This window comes from Mus musculus, chromosome 2 (assembly GCF_000001635.26).
Source record: "Mus musculus strain C57BL/6J chromosome 2, GRCm38.p6 C57BL/6J".
In the NCBI taxonomy this organism is placed as follows: domain Eukaryota; kingdom Metazoa; phylum Chordata; class Mammalia; order Rodentia; family Muridae; genus Mus; species Mus musculus.
The window spans coordinates 76,270,663-76,292,138 of NC_000068.7; the positions used below are offsets into that span (position 1 = coordinate 76,270,663).

The 21,476-nt window shown below is 40.5% G+C and overlaps 1 protein-coding gene across 3 annotated transcripts in view; it reads right to left on the minus strand.

Annotated features, from left to right (window-relative positions):
* Pde11a (phosphodiesterase 11A) overlaps positions 1–21,476 on the minus strand; it is a 353,338-nt gene that overhangs the window by 284,855 nt on the left and 47,007 nt on the right. For all 3 annotated transcript variants that reach the window (NM_001081033.3, XM_006499454.2, XM_006499453.2), the window contains exon 2: positions 20,503–20,661. In NM_001081033.3, the coding sequence (NP_001074502.1) occupies positions 20,503–20,661 (159 nt within the window). The remainder of the gene's footprint in view (positions 1–20,502; positions 20,662–21,476) is intronic.

The window sequence follows — 21,476 nt, forward strand, 5'->3', positions numbered from 1 at the left end:
TCAAGCTCAGTCACAGGTGTTTATGAGAGGCTGAAATGGCATTAAATCCATTTAGAAATGATACTTTCCTTAGTACACACTCTCCACCCCCTAATTATTAAGCATGTGCACACTCCTACTTTAGTTTAACATCTACATACACATATACATACATACATACATACATACATACATACATACATACATACATACATATGTATATGCATATATGTATCAGGTGCAGAGAAAATTCTGTGTTTCCAAGTCCTGATGGTGAGACAATAGGAAGTCAAGGACCATGCACCAAATGTCTCCATGTCCCATGCAAAGACAAGCAGGTGACACTTGTCCTGGTTCTGCCACACTGACAAGGTGACCCCTCTGCACACTCTACCCCAATCACATTCAGTTTTCATATTCATCAGATGGGGTTGGTAATGGACACACAGGGGCTGCTGGGAAAACATATGAGGTCATGTGTGCAGTGCACCTGTCACAGAAGAGATACTTTGTGAGGTCATGTGTGCAGTGCACCTTTCACAAAAGAGACACTTTGTGAGGTCATGTGTGCATGCACCTGTCACTTTGCAAAGCTTTCCATTAGTCTCTCATTTAAGGGAAAAAAAAACAAAGAATGATGCATGCCGTTGCTGTGCTTACAGTTTCATTCAGTTCTTGGCAAAGAAAATGTGCAGTGTTGTGCTTGCGTGTTCAGGGACCTAGGCTTCATGTGTTATCAAGGAGCAGGTAGTTGCCCTGGGAACAGTGGATGCTCTATGAGGACTGGAGAGATGGCTCAGTGGTTACAAGCACAGACTGTTCTTCCACAGGGTCGAGGTTCAACTCTCAACTCTAATATGGTAGTTGACAACTGTCTGTAACTCCAGTTCCTGGAGACCTGACCTACTCTTCTGGCTTCTAAAGGCACAAAGCATACATGTGGTGTGCATACGTATGTGCAGGCAAAATGCCCATACAAATAAAATAATATTTTTTATTAAAAAATAAATTTATATTACAGAGGTCTTCAGAAAAACATACTCCAAATGTGGCTATGACAGTGACCTAGAGGTCTCTAGTTGCCTTCCAAAGCATGAGGCTTTGTTGCTAGTAGAATTGAATTTTTTTTCAATAAGTTTAGTAGCATATTGAAAAGCACAATAAGTATAAGGTATTCTGTAGACTGAATGAAAGCGACCCCCATAGATCCATAGGGAGAAGCACTATTAGGAGGTGTGACCTTGTAGGAATAGGTGTGGTCTTGTTGGAGGAAGTCATAGTCTCCTATGGCTGCTTGTGGATCAAGATAGAGACCCTATGGTCATGGTGTCTTCACAGCAATAGAAACCCTAACTGAGGCAGGTATTGACTCCTCTGATAACTGCAGTCAGTGGCACTTCAAGATCCTGTGTCACTTAGAATATACTAGAACACCTCCCCATATATTAAAAGTTGCAAAGCTATAACAAGGTCCAAACTTGTATATATTAGTCATGGGCTCTCTGGTTGTCCAAGCCTATTGCAGGATTAAAAGACACATCTGCCTGACGCCCACAACCAGAATTGGATCCTCCTGAACTGCTTCAAGAGAGGCCCAGATCACCTAAACAGACACATTTCACCTCTGGGTGCTTTGTGAGGAGTGGGTCAACTAGTTGATCCAACTTGAGAGCAGATTTTTGCTTAAGTGTTCTTCATTTGGTAACTTGCTCTACTAAAATAAAACAGCAAACATAAAGGAAAATACTATACTTACACCTAATTCAAACTTCTTGGCAGACATTTTGCTGTGCCTAGTAGCTAGTCCACATACTCTAGAGGTTGCATGTGACTAAATTGGCTTAGGTCCATGTGTGTCATGGTAGGCGTGTTTCCTGAGCAATGGGCTATTTATTAATTCCTTGTAAACTTCACACATATGAAGAGCAAATCAAAGGAATGAAAAGAAAATGAAATTGGAAATCAAGGGCATGATGTGGGCATGGTGCCTGTAATCCCACCATGTGGGAAGTGGAAGCAAGAAGAACTGGAGGGCAAAGTATTCTTCAGCTGCACAGAAAGTTCAAGACCAGCCTAGGCTACATGAACACAGTCGAAAGGAAAGACAGGAGGAAGGAAGGAAGGAAGGAAGGAAGGAAGGAAAGAAGGAAGGGTTAAGTTTTAAGTTTTAGTATTAAAATTAAGAGCTAAGTGAGTTGATATGCAGCTATTGGCTTTATAAATTAATGCAATTTTCTGAAGATCATATAGATGAAATTTATCAAAGCTTAAAATTAAGTATTTCTGCAATAAGCACATGAGAAGATGTTCAACAGCCACAGCCATCTAGGCCAGATAAAAAACCACTCTGAGATACAACTGCCTACCCACAACAGGATGTCTGCAGTGGGAAAGGCAGAGAGTAGGAGTAAGGACAAAAAGGAATATAATAATCACACATGGCTGGTGAACATGTAAAATAATGTAGCTGTTTGGCAAAGAAAACTATCTGGTAGCTACCATTCCAATTCTAGGACTATATCTAGGGGAAATAAAATTGTGATCATAAAAAAACCCATATGTGTATTGTAGCATAATTTATGTATTTGAAAGAGAAAATAATCTAAATGCTCACCAACTGATGGATGAGTAAATAAATGTGGAATATCCATATAATGGGATATAATCGTCCTTGGAAAGAAATAAAATACTAATACACACTACAGCGTGGATGAGTCTTAAAACATTATGTAAATAAAAGAAGTTAGCCACCAAGGATCCTATAGTGTATGGTTGTGTTTGTAGGAGCTATTCAAAATACGCAAATCCATAGAGACAGAGGGAGAATGGTTGGATGTCTACCACTACTGGGAGAAAGTGGGGAGTGCTTTGCTAGTGGGTACAGGGATGGGGGTTGAAACAGTGTGTTAATAGTTACATACTACACAAATATACTAATGGCCATTAAACTGTAGGTTGATGAATTATATGATGTGTGCATTATATACCAATAAAGGTATTTTAAAACTTAACTTCAGACCTTTTCATCCAGTAAACCCAATAATTTGAGTCACACTGAATTACAGGAATTCATTCCTCTCTGATCTATGACATATCACTTTAACGGTTCAGCAGCCCAAAAGCTATCCTAAGGTGAGGGCCAAAATTTACTTATTTGTTAAGAGGTTAATATTAATTTTATAATATGATTTTGAAAACTATCTAAATGCTAAGAAACAAAATGATTAAACAGACTTAGATAATTACATAGAAGAAAATAATGTAGCCATTTAAACCAGATGCCTGAAAATTGCTTAAAATATGATAAAATACTCTAAATACTATACATTATAAATTTGGGGATATTTTTATAGATAATAAACTGGGAAATTCATCAAAGAACAAAAGCAATACACTTTCTGAAAAAGGTTTATGAGTGATATAAATTTTGCTCTTTTGTACTTTTCAAACTTTCTATGATAAATTTATATCACTTTTTTCCATTTTTTATTAGGTATTTAGCTCATTTACATTTCCAATGCTATACCAAAAGTCCCCCATACCCACCCACTCCCACTCCCCTACCCACCCACTCCCCCTTTTTGTCCCTGGCGTTCCCCTGTACTGGAGCATATAAAGTTTGCAAGTCCAATGGGCCTCTCTTTCAAGTGATGGCCTATTAGGCCATCTTTTGATACATATGCAGCTAGAGACAAGAGCTCTGGGGTACTGGTTAGTTCATATTGTTGTTCCACCTATAGGGTTGCAGTTCCCTTTAGTTCCTTGGGTGCATTCTCTAGTTCCTCCATTGGGGGCCCTGTGGTCCATTCAATAGCTGACTGTGAGCATTCACTTCTGTGTTTGCTAGGCCCTGGCATAGTCTCACAAGAGACAGCTATATCTGGGTCCTTTCAGCAAAATCTTGCTAGTGTATGCAATGGTGTCAGCGTTTGGAAGCTGATTATGGGGTGGATCTCTGGATGTGGCAATCACTAGATGGTCCATCCTTTCGTCACACTTCTAAATTTTGTCTCTGTAACTCCTTCCATGGGTGTTTTGTTTCCTATTCTAAGAATGGACAAAGTGTCCACACTTTGGTCTTCATTCTCTTGAGTTTAATGTGTTTAGCAAATTGTACCTAATATCTTGAGTATTCTAAGTTTCTGGGCTAATATCCACTTATCAGTGAGTACATATTGTGAGAGTTCCTTTGTGATTGGGTTACCTCACTCAGGATGATGCCCTCCAGGTCCATCCATTTGCCTAGGAATTTCATAAATTCATTCTTTTTAATAGCTGAGTAGTACTCCATTGTGTAAATGTACCACATTTTCTGTATCCATTCCTCTGTTGAGGGGCATCTGTGTTCTTTCCAGCTTCTGGCTATTATAAATAAGGCTGCTATGAACATAGTGGAGCATGTGTCCTTCATACCTGTTGGGGCATCTTCTGGATATATGCCCAGGAGAGGTATTGCTGGATCCTCCGGTAGTACTATGTCCAATTTTCTGAGGAACCGCCAGACTGATTTCCAGAGTGGTTGTACAAGCCTGCAATCCTACCAACAGTGGAGGAGTGTTCCTCTTTCTCCACATCCTCGCCAGCATCTGCTGTCACCTGAATTTTTCATCTTAGCCATTCTGACTGGTGTGATGTGGAATCTCAGGGTTGTTTTGATTTGCATTTCCCTGATAATTAAGGATGTTGAACATTTTTTCAGGTGCTTCCCTGGCATTCGGTATTCCTCAGGTGAGAAATCTTTGTTCAGTTCTGAGCCCCATTTTTTAATGGGGTTATTTGATTTTCTGGAGTCCACGTTCTTGAGTTCTTTATATATATTGGATATTAGTCCCCTATCCGATTTGGGATAGGTAAAGATCCTTTCCCAATCTGTTGGTGGTCTTTTTGTCTTATTGACGGTGTCTTTTGCCTTGCAGAAGCTTTGCAATTTTATGAGGTCCAATTTATCGATTCTCGATCTTACAGCACAAGCCATTGCTGTTCTATTCAGGAATTTTTCCCCTTTACCCATATCTTCGAGGCTTTTCTCTACTTTCTCCTCTATAAGTTTAAGTGTCTCTGGTTTTATGTAGAGTTCCTTAATCCACTTAGATTTGACCTTAGTACAAGGAGATAGGAATGGATCAATTCGCAATCTTCTACATGATAACAGCCAGTTGTGCCAGCACCATTTGTTGAAAATGCTGTCTTTTTTCCACTGGATGGTTTTAGCTCCCTTTTCAAAGATCAAGTGACCATAGGTGTGTGGGTTCATCTCTGGGTCTTCAATTCTGTTCCATTGGTCTACTTGTCTGTCGCTATACCAGTACCATGCAGTTTTTATCACAATTGCTCTGTAGTACAGCTTTAGGTCTACCATGGTGATTCCACCAGAGGTTCTTTTATCCTTGAGAAGAGTTTTTGCTATCCTAGGTTTTTTTGTTATTCCAGATGAATCTGCCGATTGCCCTTTCTAATTCCATGAAGAATTGAGTTGGAATTTTGATGGGGAGTGCATTGAATCTGTAGATTGCTTTTGACAAGATAGCCATTTTTACTATATTGATCCTGCCAATTCATGAGCATGGGCAATCTTTCCATCTTCTGAGATCTTCTTTAATTTCTTTCTTCAGAGACATGAAGTCCTTGTCATACAGATCTTTCACTTCCTTAGAGTCACGCCTAGGTATTTTATATTATTTGTGGCTATTGAGAAGGGTGTTGTTTTCCTAATTTCTCTCTCAGCCTGTTTGTCCTTTGTGTAGAGAAAGGCCATTGACTTGTTTGAGTTAATTTTATATCCAGCTACTTCACTGAAGCTGTTTATCAGGCTTAGGAGTTCTCTGGTGGAATTTTTAGGGTCATGTATATATACTATCATATCATCTGCAAAAAGTGATATTTTGACTTCTTCCTTTCCAATTTGTATCCCCTTGATCTCCTTTTGTTGTCTAATTGCTCTGGCTAGGACTTCAAGTACAATGTTGAATAGGTAGGGAGAGAGTGGACAGCCTTGTCTAGTCCCTGATTTTAGTGGGATTGCTCCCAGCTTCTCACCATTTACTTTGATGCTGGCTACTAGTTTGCTGTAGATTGCTTTTATCATGTTTAGGTATGGGCCTTGAATTCCTGATCTTTCCAACACTTTTATCATGAATGGGTGTTGGATTTTGTCCAATGCTTTCTCAGCATCTAACGAGATGACCATGTGGTTTTTGTCTTTGAGTTTGTTTATATACTGGATTACATTGATGGATTTCCATATATTGAACCATCCCTGCATCCCTGGGATGAAACCTACTTGGTCAGGATGGATGATTGTTTTGATGTGTTCTTGGATTCGGTTAGCAAGAACTTTATTGAGGATTTTTGCATCAATATTCATAAGGGATATTGGTCTGAAGTTCTCTATCTTTGTGGGGTCTTTTTATGGTTTAGGTATCAGAGTAATTGTGGCTTCATAGAATTAGTTGGGTAGAGTACCTTTTGTTCCTATTTTGTGGAATAGTTTGTAAAGAACTGGGATTAGATCTTCTTTGAAGGTCTGATAGAACTCTGGACTAAACCAATCTGGTCCTGGGCTTTTTTTGGTTGGGAGACTATTAATGACTGCTTCTATTTCTTTGGGGGATATCGGGCTGTTTTAATCATTAACCTGATCTTGATTCAACTTTGGTACCTGGTATCTGTCTAGAAACTTCTCCATTTCATCCAGGTTCTCCAGTTTTGTTCAGTATAGCCTTTTGTAGAAGGATCTGATGGTGTTTTGGATTTCTTCAGGATCTGTTGTTATGTCTCCCTTTTCATTTCTTATTTTGTTAATTAGAATGCTTTCCCTGTGCCCTCTAGTGAGTATGGCTAAGGGTTTGTCTATCTTGTTGATTTTCTCAAAGAAGCAGCTCCTCAATTGGTTGATTCTCTGAATAGTTCTTCTTGTTTCCACTTGGTTGATTTCGCCCCTGAGTTTGATTATTTCCTGTCGTCTACTCCTCTTGGGTGAATTTGTTTCCTTTTGTTCTAGAGCTTTTAGGTGTGTTGTCAAGCTGCTAATGTGTGCTCTCTCTAGTTTCTTTGTTGAGGCACTCAGAGCTATGAGTTTTCCTCTTAGAAATGCTTTCATTGTGTCCCATAGGTTTGGGTATGTTGTGGCTTCATTTTCATTGAACTCTAAGAAGTCCTTAATTTCTTTCTTTATTCCTTCCTTGACCAAGGTATTATTGAGAAGAGTGTTGTTCAGTTTCCACGTGAATGTTGGCTTTCTATTATTTATTTTGTTATTGAAGATCAGCCTTAGTCCATGGTGATCTGATAGGATGCATGGGACAATTTCAATATTTTTGTATCTGTTGAGGCCTGTTTTGTGACCTATTATGTGGTCAATTTTGGAGAAGGTACCATGAGGTGCTGAGAAGAAGGTATATCCTTTTGTTTTAGGATAAAATGTTCTGTAGATATCTGTCAGATCCATTTGTTTCATAACTTCTGTTAGTTTCACTGTGTCCCTGTTTAGTTTCTGTTTCCATGATCTGTCCGTTGGTGAAAGTGGTGTGTTCAAGTCTCCCACTATTATTGTGTGAGGTGCAATGTATGCTTTGAGCTTTACTAAAGTTTTTTTAATGAATGTGGCTGCCCTTGTATTTGGAGCATAGATATTCAGAATTGAGAGTTCCTCTTGGAGGATTTTACCTTTGATGAGAATGAAGTGCCCCTCCTTGTCTTTTTTGATGACTTTGGGTTGGAAGTCGATTTTATTCGATATTAGAATCGCTACTCCAGCTTGTTTCTTCATACCATTTCCAGCTTGTTTCTTCATACCATTTGCTTGGAAAATTATTTTCCAGCCTTTCATTCTGAGGTAGTGTCTATCTCTTTCTCTGAGATGTGTTTCCTGTAAGCAGCAAAATGTTGGGTCTTGTTTGTGTAGCCAGTTTGTTAGTCTATGTCTTTTTATTGGGGAGTTGAGACCATTGATATTAAGAGATATTAAGGAAAAGTAATTGTTGGTTCCTGTTATTTTTGTTGTTAAAGTTGGCATTCTGTTCTTGTGGCTGTCTTCTTTTAGGTTTGTTGAGGGATTACCTTCTTGTTTTTTCTAGGGCGAGGTTCCTGTCCTTGTATTGGTTTTTTTTTTTTTTTGTTATTATCCTTTGAAGGGCTGGATTCCTTGAAAGGTAATGTGTGAATTTGGTTTTGTCGTGGAATACTTTGGTTTCTCCATCTATGGTAATTGAGAGTTTGGCTGGGTATAGTAGCCTTGGCTGGAATTTGTGTTCTCTTAGTGTCTGTATAACATCTGTCCAGGCTCTTCTGGCTTTCATAGTCTCTGGTGGAAAATCTGGTGTAATTCTGATAGGCTTGCCTTTATATGTTACTTGACCTTTTTCCCTTACTGATTTTAGTATTCTATCTTTATTTAGTGCATTTGTTGTTCTGATTATTATGTGTCGGGAGGAATTTCTTTTCTGGTCCAGTCTATTTGGAGTTCTGTAGGCTTCTTGTATGTTCATGGGCATCTCTTTCTTTAGATTTGGGAAGTTTTCTTCTATAATTTTGTTGAAGATATTTGCTGGTCCTTTGAGTTGAAAATCTTCATTCTCGTCCACTCCTATTATCCGTAGGTTTGGTCTTCTCATTGTGTCCTGGATTTCCTGGATGTTTTGAGTTAGGATCTTTTTGCATTTTCCTTTCTTTGATTGTTGTGCCGATGTTCTCTATGGAATCTTCTGCACCTGATATTCTCTCTTCCATTTCTTGTATTCTGTTGTAGATGCTCGCATCTATGGTTCCAGATTTCTTTCCTAGGGTTTCTATCTCCAGCGTTGCCTCACTTTGAGTTTTCTTTATTGTGTCTACTTCCCTTTTGAGGTCTAGTATGGTTTTGTTCATTTCCATCACCTGTTTGGATGTGTTTTCCTGTTTTTCTGTAAGGGCTTGTACCTGTTTGATTGTGTTTTCCTGTTTTTCTTTAAGGACTTGTAACTCTTTAGCAGTGTTCTCCTGTATTTCTTTAAGTGAGTTATTAAAGTCCTTCTTGATGTCCTCTACCATCATCATGAGATATGCTTTTAAATCTGGGTCTAGGTTTTCGGGTGTTTTGGGGTGCCCTGGACTGGGCAAAGTGGGTGTGCTGGGTTCTGATGATGGTGAGTGGTCTTGGTTCCTGTTAGTAAGATTCCTATGTTTACCTTTCGCCATCTGGTAATCTCTGGAGTTAGTTGTTATAGTTGACTCTGTTTAGAGATTGTTCTTCTGGTGATTCTGTTACCGTCTATCAGCAGACCTGGGAGACAGATTCTCTCCTCTGAGTTTCAGTGCTCAGAGCACGCTCTGCTGGCAAGCTCTCTTACAGGGAAGGTGCACAGATATCTTGTGTTTGGACCTCCTCCTGGCCGAAGAAGAAGGCCCAAAACAGGACCTTTCCCAGAAGCTGTGTTGCTTTGGCAGGTCCCAGAAGCTGTCAGCTTCTGTGGTGCACACTCTCACCTGTGCAGACTAAGTTCCTAAGTTCGGCGGAGTCCCAGAACCAAGATGGCGCCCGTTGCTCCTGAGGCAGAGGGCTTCTGAGCCAGGCGGACACCTGTCCTCTGGTCGGGAGGGTGGCCGGCTGTCTGCGGCCTGAAAAGGGTGCTGCCTCAGCGGCTCTGTGGCTCCGCCTGTCCCAGAAGCTGTCCGCTTCTGTGGTGCACCCTCTCACCTGTGCAGACTAAGTTCCTAAGTTCGGCTGAGTCCCGGAACCAAGATTTTGTATCACTTTTATAGTTACAAAATGGCCTTATAATAAAAGGAAAACATTGAAAAGAGCTATATATACAATTCAAAGACAGCTAAATGTTTATTGATTTCCTCTAAATTCCACTTATAGTAAAAAGTAATTTGAAATTTTCAAAATTTATTCCAGGCCAGACTGAAATTACATATTGAGATTCTGTATCTAGTGGGGAAAGAGGAGGAAAAAGAGGAGAAGGGGTAGATGAGGAGGAGGAGGAGGAGGAAGAAGGAGAAAGAGAAAGAAAGAGAGGGAGAAGAAGCAGTCACTGGAGGAGGAGGAAGAAGAGGCTAAGGGGAGAGATGAAGAGAAAGAACAGAGAGGAGAAATTCAAGAATTTCAGCACTCTAAGACAGAATGAAGCAACCTTGTGTTTATTCAGACAGCCAGCACTAAGCTATTTATTCAACTACCGTTGTCTGCCTGGATTTGAAATCTTCAGGAAGTAAGAATCCATAACACCTGCTCTGCTTCCCTAAGAACAATTCTTCCTGCCAACAAGAACTTGTTTATCTCTAAGCTGCAATTGTAGAACATTCTTTCTTGTCTAAGTCACACACAACTCTGGGGCCATGTTTGTAAGACAGTTATCTGTTGTTTTGTGCTCTTAGACACGGCTTTAACTACGTCACATCCTGGCAGTCATTAAAAGCTGTGGATTCATTAGTCCCTTCGTTTGTGACGACCTAACTCTACCCAGCCCCTAATTATTCCCTCCCAGCTCTGCCATAATCTTGTGTTTAGCTCTATAGTATGGACAGCCCAGCCAGGTCGGCTTATGATCAACCAGACTCTTCATTTCTTCGAGCACTACTATTAGTGTGATCAGAACTTGATATTCTTAGGAAAACAGCGCAAAGATGCTCGGGACGGACACCAGAAATCGAGTAAGCTTAGGTGCATCAGAGACTGCTTAGTGGTCAGAAACACCTCTCTTGAAGAGTATTGGAGTTTGGTTCTCAGCACCCAAATTGGGAGGCTCACAACCACCCAACTCCAGCTCCAGAAAGTTCAATGCCATTTTCTGGCCTTCAAGGACACACACACACATGCACACTCTCATAAACATGCACACATATATACATGCATACATACATACATAGATACACACCTACACACAGAGAGATAAATGTAAACACACAGACACAAACCATGTAAGCAAATTAAAAAAAATAAAACCAATCAAATAAAATAAAGCAATTGCTGGGTGGTGGTGGCTCGTGATTTTAATCCCAGCACTTGGGAGACAGAGGCAGATGGATCTCTGAGTTTGAGGCTAGCCTGGACTACAGAGCAAGCTCCAGAACAACCGGTGTTACACAGAGAAACCGTCTCTTGGAAAAACAAAAACAAAAACAGAAAACAAAACAAAATAGCACAAGTTTGTCACATAAGATTGTCTAGAGAGACACACATTAAGTGGGCTCCTGGGATAAAGGGAACAAGCCACAGACTGAGTTGAAGCCAGTCCCAATTTATTAGGGGTTTCCAGATCTTCTGTCGTCATGGGGATGTGACTGTGGGCGTGCACATGCCAAGCTTTCATTGCAGGTCAGACCTTCCTGAAGCTGGTCCTCTCTTCCATCTTTACATCTTTTTCCTTTACGTGGACTCTGAGGTTTACAATACACCCACATTCTCCATCAGAGGTGGTCAGAATATTGTCCACAAGACTGTCAATCTACCTGCATACCAAGCCTCCAGCATACAGCCTGCATTGTGTAGACACTATCCCTTTTTATCTAGTTGTAGTATTGATTTTTTTAAAAAATCTTGAATATTTGATCATTCATATTTTTAGCAAATTGTTAGATAAAATTCAACTGCAATTGTTTGGGGATACCTGGGGGTGGGGAGGGGAGCTAAAACATAAAATAGCAAGGACCATGACGAAGGACAAACCAGAATAGTTTTTTCAACTAATCCTACTGAGGTCTGATGGTGGATTTTGACTTAAGCTTTGAAAGACAAGTGGAGAAGAGGGTTCCCACAGTTCACTGAGAGGATGAGCAAAGATTTGACTGTGGGGACCCACGCATCACTACAAAACAATAGAGGATTATAGTCTTTGCTGTGTATTAGCCCCTAACTGCACCCTGGCAGGTATATTTTCTTTCTTACTCAGAGACAGATTGTGCCTGAGGAAGAAACAGAGAGAATACCCAAGAGGCCACAGCAGTATGTCTCCAACAAGAAGAGAAATCCCAAGTTCACCCTGAGTTCTGAAAGGAATGTGTTTGGAAAGAACTTTTTTAAAATCTTGGTTATTTCTAAAACGTTCAGTCAGATACCATCCAGGGAATGCACGGCCGGAGATGAACAGGCCGCTGATGGACAGTGACTACCTGGATCCTGTGCAATCACCATTAAAAGGCAAATAGTGCCATGGCTAGATTATGGCTGAAATGTAGATAAAATATTAACAAGTTATGGGATTTGATCCAACTTTTTCCCCCAGACTAAGATCTTATTGATCAAATATAAGTTGAAACCACAAGCCATCTGCCGGGACATTTGAGCCCTCTTTTGCTAAGCACTAATATTTTACCATAATTTTATGGCAACATGTTCACAAAGCTAAGCTGGGATGTAACCAGAGTGAAAATAACGGATGAGTGTGCAGAGGGCATCCCTTACAGTCAGTGACTGCATTGCTCCTTTGGTATTTAAGCATCTCAAAAGCAACAGAGAGTTAGCAGAAAACAGTAAGCTCTCCTGGTAGAAGTGTTATGTGTCCCTATGGATCAGCAATTCTCAACCTGTGGGCCATGACCCCTTTGGGGGTCGGATGACCTTTGCACATGGGTTGCCTAAGACCATTGGAAAACACGAATAATTTGCATTACAAGTCATAACAGTAGCAAAATTACAGTTATGAAGTAGCATTGAAAATAATTTTAGGGTTGGGGGGGTCACCACAGCATGGGGAACTGTATTAAGGAGTCGCAGCATTAGGAAGGTTGAGGACTACTGCTGAAGAACTGTGTACTGGGAAGGGTCTTTTACAAAGCACCTTCTCCAGAACCTATTTAGAAGATGAAGAAATCCATCTATCTTTGCTCTCAATAAATTGCTTTATTAAGTTGATTAGTTGTTTTGGAGTTAACTAGGATGGTAGGACTGCAGCTTGCAGCCATGTCTAAAGATATTCAAATTAAAAAGAAATCAATCATATGCTAGCCAAACCCCATGTGAGTAGCCTGCATGAATTGTATTCAGCTTTCTGAGACTACCAACCTGTCATTGTAATGAATTCAACATCCTCCTCCTCCTCCTCAACACGGCGGACCTGATATCTTGTCCCTTCCATATCTCATAGCTGCTAAATATCGTCCTCATAAGCAGACAGAATTTTGAAGTGTGAGGCCAAGGGCTTATGAAATCCTCCCTATTATCTGTCTGTGAGTCTCATGCTTATGTTTCGTTGCAAACTTGAGCCTCTGTGGAGACTCATTAACACCATCCGGGCACCCTCCTCAATGCCAGTTGGCAAGGCAGCACTGCCAGTAACAAGTTCTGGAAGATGGCCAGTCCTCAGCAGCTGAGTTCTGTTAGCAGCATCCCAGTTCCAAAAGATGTCAGTAAGATGAATGTATCAGGATAACTGAACGCTCTGAATTATGAACTGAGAGGAGGTGACCACAGGCTAAGAAACTCCATAACACAAACCACAATAGGATGTCAGGCCAAGACTGTTCACATTTGCCTCTGGACAATAGACATGTTCTGCTTTATGCAATATGACAAAAGGCAACACCTTTGCCACCAAAGGATCCATGGCCTAGAAGGATGGATAAGAACCTATGCTCGCTGTCACTTCCCAGTTGTCATGCTAAGGAGCCCAAAAGTCTTAATAGATCACTAAGGTTTGCTTCTCTCTAACTCGTAATTTTACCCTGCAAAAGTAATGTCTCCCTCTACTCCCTTTGAATAACAAAGGGATAAGTTAATTGCATGGAAGGACTCTAATCATAGAACCTAATTCAGATAGCTTATACATAGCCCTGGAACACAGGAACCTTTGATTGGAACCCATGAAGTGAACCAGAAAATTCCAACCACCCCTTCTACATGGCCTTCCTTTATGTGCACCTCCAGCATGAATTACCAAACTAGTCATTTGCCAGTGTGTGGCTGAAATGATTAATACATGCATATGCAAGGCTGGAATTCATGCAAACCTCTCACTTTGCTTCTGCAAATTAAATTCTTGCTAATTATCTAAGACTTTTAAAGCACATGATGGTATTAAAGTCACTGAAATGAGAGCTATAGAACAGGACTGGCTAACCATCTTCCTGGTGCCGATCACTGCACCAGATGAAGGTAAGTGCTAGAGGAGGAACCAATGACCTGCCCAAGTTCTCCCAATAATTATTGCACAACACCACGTAGCCACTGACTCTTTGTCCCCAGGCTCAGAGCTTTCAAGAAACAACATACATTCCTATTCACCACGACTTTAAGTCAAAATGAGTTAATACCTTTAAATTTTTTTAAAAGTATTTGCTAGTTTTCATAGCTCAGCGTGTTTTAAAATCGTGCCATATATAACCTGCAATATTAAAAAATGGAATTTTAAGTTAAGGGGACAAAAGTAATATTATGCTAATTACACAGTAAATTTACATGTGTGAATGATGGCCAGGAAGCTGTGGCTTGTCCAGCAATGAGAGGTACCCTAAATGTTTGCTTTCTGTTTCCCTCCTCACTGCAACTCTGTTTGTGAGGCTCAGAAGGTTCAGTCAACTTGTTCAAGCTCATTGGGCTAAGGAACAAATACGTGAGTCTGTCTTGGAGCCATTCTGCCTCCAGAACCTTTAGTTCCCTTGTTTCCTTACCTGTAGACAAGTCAGAAATTACATGTGCATCTGGACTTTAAAGGGTGTTTGTTTGCTTGCTTTTTAAGATTTTTAAACATGTGTGTCTGTATGTGGGTTTCTGGCCATGGGTGCAGTGCCCATGGAGGCCAGAAGAGGGCATCAGATTCCCTAGAGCTGGAGTCACAGGTTGTTGTGAGCCACTCTGTGGATGCTAGGAATTGAACTCAGATTCTCTGCAAGAGCAGTACTCACTCCTAATACCGAGTCATCTCTCTGTCTTGTCCAGCACTCACATCATTCTACATGAGTTCAGACGTTTTTCAAAAGCTTCTGCTGACATAGACTTGGCTTGCCTTTTGACTCAATAGATTTCTGTCTGTGGAGAACACCCCAGGGAAATAGTAAGAAAGCAAAAGGAAATGTGTTTAAGACTCTATTTAACAGGTATACACACACACATAACTTACAGTCTTCAAAAGCCAGAACTTGAAACATCAAGAAATACAAATTATATTATGCAACATGATATACATATGCAGTGAATGTACCATGACCCAGACTGAATTAGGTAATAGCTGGAAAGAGTCCAAATTCAAGACAGTGAAACAATGTTATACAGAAAAATGAAAATAAGAAAACATTATAATGACCCAAATGGAAAATATAAAATAAAATATTATATATATATGTGTGTGTGTGTGTGTGTGTATATATATATATATATATATATATATATATATATATATATATATATTTCTGTGGTGGCACACCTGTAAGCTCAGTATTCAGGAGGGCAGATGCAGGAGGCTCACCACAAGTTCGAGACCAACGTGACCAGTATAGCAAGCTAAGACAACATGGCGAGACCTACCTGAAAATAAAATAAGTAGAGTACAAACTAGCATAAGGATAATCTTAAAGAATTAAGTAAAAACAGTATATTCATTAATAGTAAGTCATGAACTTGAAATTAAACCCCAGTGCCAAAAGAGTGCCTGGCATATAGACATGCATTAATAAAAACCTGTTTAATAAAAACAACCAGGAAATCTACTGAGGTCATGCTACAAAGAGGTCAGCCACCACATGCACTGGACAGCCTCAGAGGGCAGAATCAGCATATTCTATGATGATAACAGGATTCTGGCTTGAGGTTTTGGCATGAGGGTAGCATATGAAGAATAGATAATGCAAAACACATTGGCCTTCGGTAATAGCTCAGGGAGCATTTTATTATTGGCTCTGAGTAGACAAAAGCCTGGATGAGGACCAATGTGCTAGTCATCAAGCAGAGCTTGTCTGCCCTTAGCTCTTTGCTGCTGAGATTACAGTCAGGGTCTTTTTGATCCTCCACTATCAGGCTGGCTACTGATAGAAGTGGTTCCAACTTACATCGTCATGAATGGTCTGGGCTTTCCCTATTCATATATGGAATCTGTCATTTTGTCTTACAGGCTCATTACAGAATATGCAGCTAACGAGCAGCCAGCTTAGAGGGGAAGGGCCGGGCTTCTGTTCCCTATGCTTGCCTTGTCTTTCTCTCTGTCATGTCTACAAATTTAGCAACCTGGAAGTTCCAACGAATAGAAATTTAGAAACAAGTCACACCCGTGGTTCTCACTCCTTCCAGTGCTGCTGCCCTTTAACACAGTTCATGTTGTGGTGACCTCTAGCTACAAAATTATTTTGTTGCTACTTCATAACTGTATTTTTGTTATTGTTATAAATTGTAACATAAACATCTGATGTACCAGATATCTGATATGTGGTCCTGAGGTGAGTCACAACCCACAGGTTAAGAACTACTGACTTACGCAAAGGAATTTTTCCCCTGAGACCTGCCTGAGCCCCACATACTGTCCATGTGTCAGAGAGTTCTTCATGAGGAGGGAGGCCTATGAGTTAAGCCCTCTTCCAGCTAGTTTCCCTGTGTCCCTTCATGGAATCTCCCTTTGACCCTGAGACATTAGTGTTAACCAAGACATAGATGAAATAATTTCAATGTAAATAGCATTGTAAATATCCCTGTAAATATCACTTGGACAGATGTGAAGTCACATTGTCCTTCCTCATTTGGTAGAGGCAGCTAGATAGTATCCCTTTCCATTAAACGTTTCTAGAAATTATTTTTTAATTTTTTTTCTTAACTATGACTATTGGGTGCATAGAATCTCTGCAAGAAAAAAAAAACCAGGCTAGAAATTGTGAACATAAAATATTGTGTAACTGTGTCACCTGGATGAACATAATCTATCAGCCCTGTCTGATAAAGTCCCAACCAGTGTTTTAGTCCCAATAGTGTTTTTTTAAAATATCCTGGAAGATAAAATGATACTGTGAGCACATGAAACACTCACAGAAGAGAAAAAAACATAATTTGGGGAGCAAAAAAAAAATAGGATTGACTCTAAGAAATAATCTGTCTGAGAATAAGTGAAGAATACAAGAGAAAAAATTAAACTGTTAGGGAAAATCTTAAATGTAAAGGTGTGATGGTTTGAGTACGCTTGTCCCAAGGACAAGCTATTTGGACAAGCTATATATTGGACAAGCTATTTGGAGGCACGACCTAGTTGGAGTTGGAGTGGATGTGGCCAAGTTGAAGTAGGTGTGGCCTAGTTAGAATGGGTGTGGCCTAGCTGGAGTAGGTGTGTCCTAGTTAGAGTAGGTGTGGCCTAGTTGGGGTAGGTGTGGCCTTGTGGGAGGAAGCATTTCACTGTGGGGACCCTCTTCCTTGCTGCCTGGAAGCCAGTCTTCTCCTGACTACCTTCTGACCAGGATGTAGAACTCTTAGCTCCCTTCTTCAGCACCATGCCTGCCTGGATGCTCCCATGCTTCCTGCCATGACGATAATGGATTGAACCTTGATTCTTGATCTGAAGGCAGTCAGGAGAAGACTGTCTTCCAGGCAGCTAGGAGAAGGATCTCAAAGCCCACTCCCCCCCTCCCCTGGGACACATTTCCTCCCAGAAGACCACACCTCCAAATGGTGCCATTTCCTGGGCCAAGCATGTTCAAACCACCACAAAAAGTTATAGCTTACATTTGCCCAGCATCTTACTTTTAACAGGGCATTTGTTGTTGTGACCTTAATTAATTCTTATGCCATATAGTGGGGAATACTACAACTGACAGCTGAGAGAATTGCCCTAGCTTTCCAAAGGTGCCTGCAGTTTATCAGCCAAGCTGGGCTCAACAAAAGCCCAGTTTTTTTTTCCTTCCTTCCTTCCTTCCTTCCTTCCTTCCTTCCTCCTTCCTCCCACTCTCTCTCTCTCTCTCTCTCTCTCTCTCTCTCTCTCTCTCTCTCTCTCTCTCTCTCTCTCTCTCTCTCTCTGTCCTTTTTGTCTTGCTTCGCTTGTTTTGTTTTGTTTTTCAAGACAGAGCTCTGTGAAGCCCTGGCTATACTGGAAATCACTCTGTAGATCAGACTGGCATGGAACTCAGAGATCTGCCTGCCTCTGCTTCCCAAGTGCTGGGGTTTAAAGTCATGTGCCACCGTCACCCCGCTAAGCCCAGTTTTCAATAGAACTAAACACTGATGCTATTCCAAAAGGTGCAAAGCCCAGAGCAAACCTTCCCTCAATTCATTTAGAACTTAGGCAACCCTGACCTCCCTATAAACCAGCTGGGAGGAGTCCAGAAGGCAAACCTAACACAAACAAAGGATCTCGTTGTATAATTGGGTCCCTGAGTGAGAGGGGAAGAGTAGAAAGCTGACCATGAGTTTTTACGTTGTTACATACTAAAAGACACAAGCCCTAAATCCTATCTAAACTTTGAAAGGAGACACATTAGTTCAGGATTTTGCCATCTACGGTTTTAAAAATGGTCAAAATAAGTGTTTTGATGGAACTGGAGATATGGTTTAGCATTTTAAAGTTACATACTGCCTTTACAGAGAGGCCCCTAGTTTGGCTCACAGCATCTGTAGCTGACACAGCCACTTTTAACTCCAGCTCCAGGAGATCCAGCGCCATCTTCTGGCTTCTGCAGGCACTTGTAGTCACATGAAAACTCTCAGACAGACACAGAGATGTGCACATAAGTGGGAAAAAAAAAGGAAAATCTTTCTGAGAATTTTTTTGCCTAGACATCCCCTGAACGCGTGTTATCCTGGCTAAGGTGGCCTATGCTACATGCTTATAGGTTTTGCTAAAAAAAATTTTTGCAGTTTCTTAGTTTATAATGTGCATGGACTGCACTCATCCCTTGCTCTCTTTTATGTAATCATACTCCCTCGTTTTCCCTTCAAATCATATTCTCATATTTATAGCAAGTTGTTTTGTTTTCCGACTCACTGAGCTTAACCGAGGCTACCTACTTGTGTCGCCACAGATTTAGAGTTTATGTCACCATGGATATAGAGCTGTCTGTTGGAGCCTGCTGGGCTTAGCAGTGAACAATACAACTGAAAACAACGACTTTTCCTCTCTAAGAATCTAGCTAACCCATAGCACAGTAGCAGCAAAGGGTAGGCTTCATGAGTCCACATTGACAGAGCTGTCTTATGCAGGCCAAGTATAAGTAACTGTACTTAAGGGTAAGTACTGTGTTATGAGTTCATCATTACGTGGCTGTATCCTCCCCAAGGCATTTTATAACTCTTTTCCCTATCTTCTAGCTACTATCTCCTTCCCTTCTTCCACAAGGTTCCCTGAGCCTTAGTGGGGTGGTAGGGTGGTGTATGTCTTGTTTAGGGGTGAACCCTCAACATCACTTTTTCTTGGCATTAGATACCCATGAATCTCTTCGTTCACCGCCATGTATTGCAAAGCATTTTCAAATTTTTCTGTCTCTCTTGGTTCTGTCAATGGAAACCTTGATTCAGAGATCCAATGTTATGTCTTCCAAGAAGCCCCCTTGGAGCTCCTCTCTCCTACCTATACAGTCAGGTTAGAACATCTTGTGCCTCACACCTCAGGTAGCTCCTGGATGTCACAAAATATGTGGGATTTACCCGCCTACCTGCTATGATCCAAACCCTTGTGCTTCATACACAGGACCAAGAAGAAGTCATCCAAGGTCCTGTGATACTCTGAGTTTATAAACTTTTACAAGGATTTGAGTTCTTTCAATTCCATGTAGACTGACCTTGGTGAAGGACTCTCTTCATTTCAAAGTGTTCCGTTTTATTATAACCGTATTTCGTGTTCTCCTTCTGCATCACAACATTTGCATTCATGCGCTATTAATAATCAGCACTGGTCAATAGCAGAGCCTCATCAGAGGTTACATTATAAAGTTTTCAATCAGATAGTAATGAAGCAGCCATCAAGCTTAAACAAACTGGTACACGATTTGCTTTTACTTCAACCAAATTCTATTCGTTGTGGAGATAAAAGCCTTGAAGACGGAGCTTGGTCCCTGAAGATACTGTCTTGCAGTGAACTGCTAGTAGAGACCTTAAAAGTCCCAGAGCAAAAAGTACATCACTTCTACCAATATCACCTGTCCATCAGAAACAAAAATAGTGCTCACTTTACTGAGGATTTACAAAACACAATTAAAACACTCATTTCATTGAGGTTTTATAATCAGAATTAAGAAAACAACTCTCTGTGATGGTTTAAAATGATGAGAGAAAATCCTGAGCTTTGGAGACACAGTAACCTTCCTATAGTCTCTGCCCTCCCATGGTCACGGCGATGTTCTCAATTAAAAGGCTTACTTACAAGGAAAGTGAAGACCAGGCAGTAGCAAGAATACTACTGGGACTTGTAATAAAGCAGGCTTTAAAAAAAAGAAGTGGACTGATTATGTCCAATTATACCCCATTCTATAAAATACTTAAAAAAAAAAAAGGCCTCCATTACATCTAGGACAGCATAGAGAAAGCTCTTTGATCTGTGAATAGGCTAATCGAAGAACTGCTCACATAATTCCCATCCTTTCAGTGAGAGCAGCAATCAGCCATCAGAATGGAACGTACAAGTCACGCAAGTCATGAAGTCTTACTTTTTCGTCATCTTCTGTAAATGGAGCACCCTCAGGGACCTTATTTATCGCCTGGGCCACACCGATAATCTCCCCGTCGCTGTTCCGAATGGGCATGCACAATAGTGATTTTGTCTTGTATCCAGTCAGCTTGTCAATTTCATCATTGAATCTTCGGTCCTAAAAATAAGACAGAAAGCATTCATTTCAAGGGCAAGGAGGTGAGAGGAGGTGCGGAAGCAAGGCCCTAGGAAAGCTCCCCTCTCCCCGGCTTTTATTCTTAGGGATGGATTTGATATTGTGTTGAAATGGCCAAAATAAATGATAAATTATCATGATAATTGTGAGCCAAGCTAACAAAAGGAAAAGGGCCAGTGTCCTAAGGAAAGTTCACTGTGTTCTTTTTAATAAAATATACTATTTCACAATGATAACTGAGTATGAAATAGTACATGAGAAAGTGACTATCACATATGCAAGAAACTACTAAAACCTTCAGGAAAGAAGTAGTTTATGTTGGATTAAAATTATTCTGGAAAAAAATCTACTCATCCATTCTTATAGTTCTAAAATAGTTCCAAAAAGGAGTGTGGGGGGGGGGGTTGGGGGGTAATAAAAAGAATACCAGCTAAAATATGTTGAATAAGTAGCTCAATTATGTAGTAACTTGTCATTAACTATCAACAAAACAATGATCATAAGCAAGGATCACCAGTGACATTAGGTGAAGGATGCTAAGAAGAATACTTACATGACCTTCAAAGGCCACCCTAAAATATTTATTAATGATAATGGCAATGTGAGTTCTATAATGAGGAGACCCAGCAAATTCTATCTTAGACAAGTAATTACATTTCCCAGGAATGAGCCAAAATAACATCATTGTCACCCGACACGATGCCTTGGGAAGGAAATGTGCCCCTAAGAACATGGGGTGTTCATATCAAATGGACAGCAGAAACCATCTTCTAGGAAAAGAGACCCAGGAAACAGGA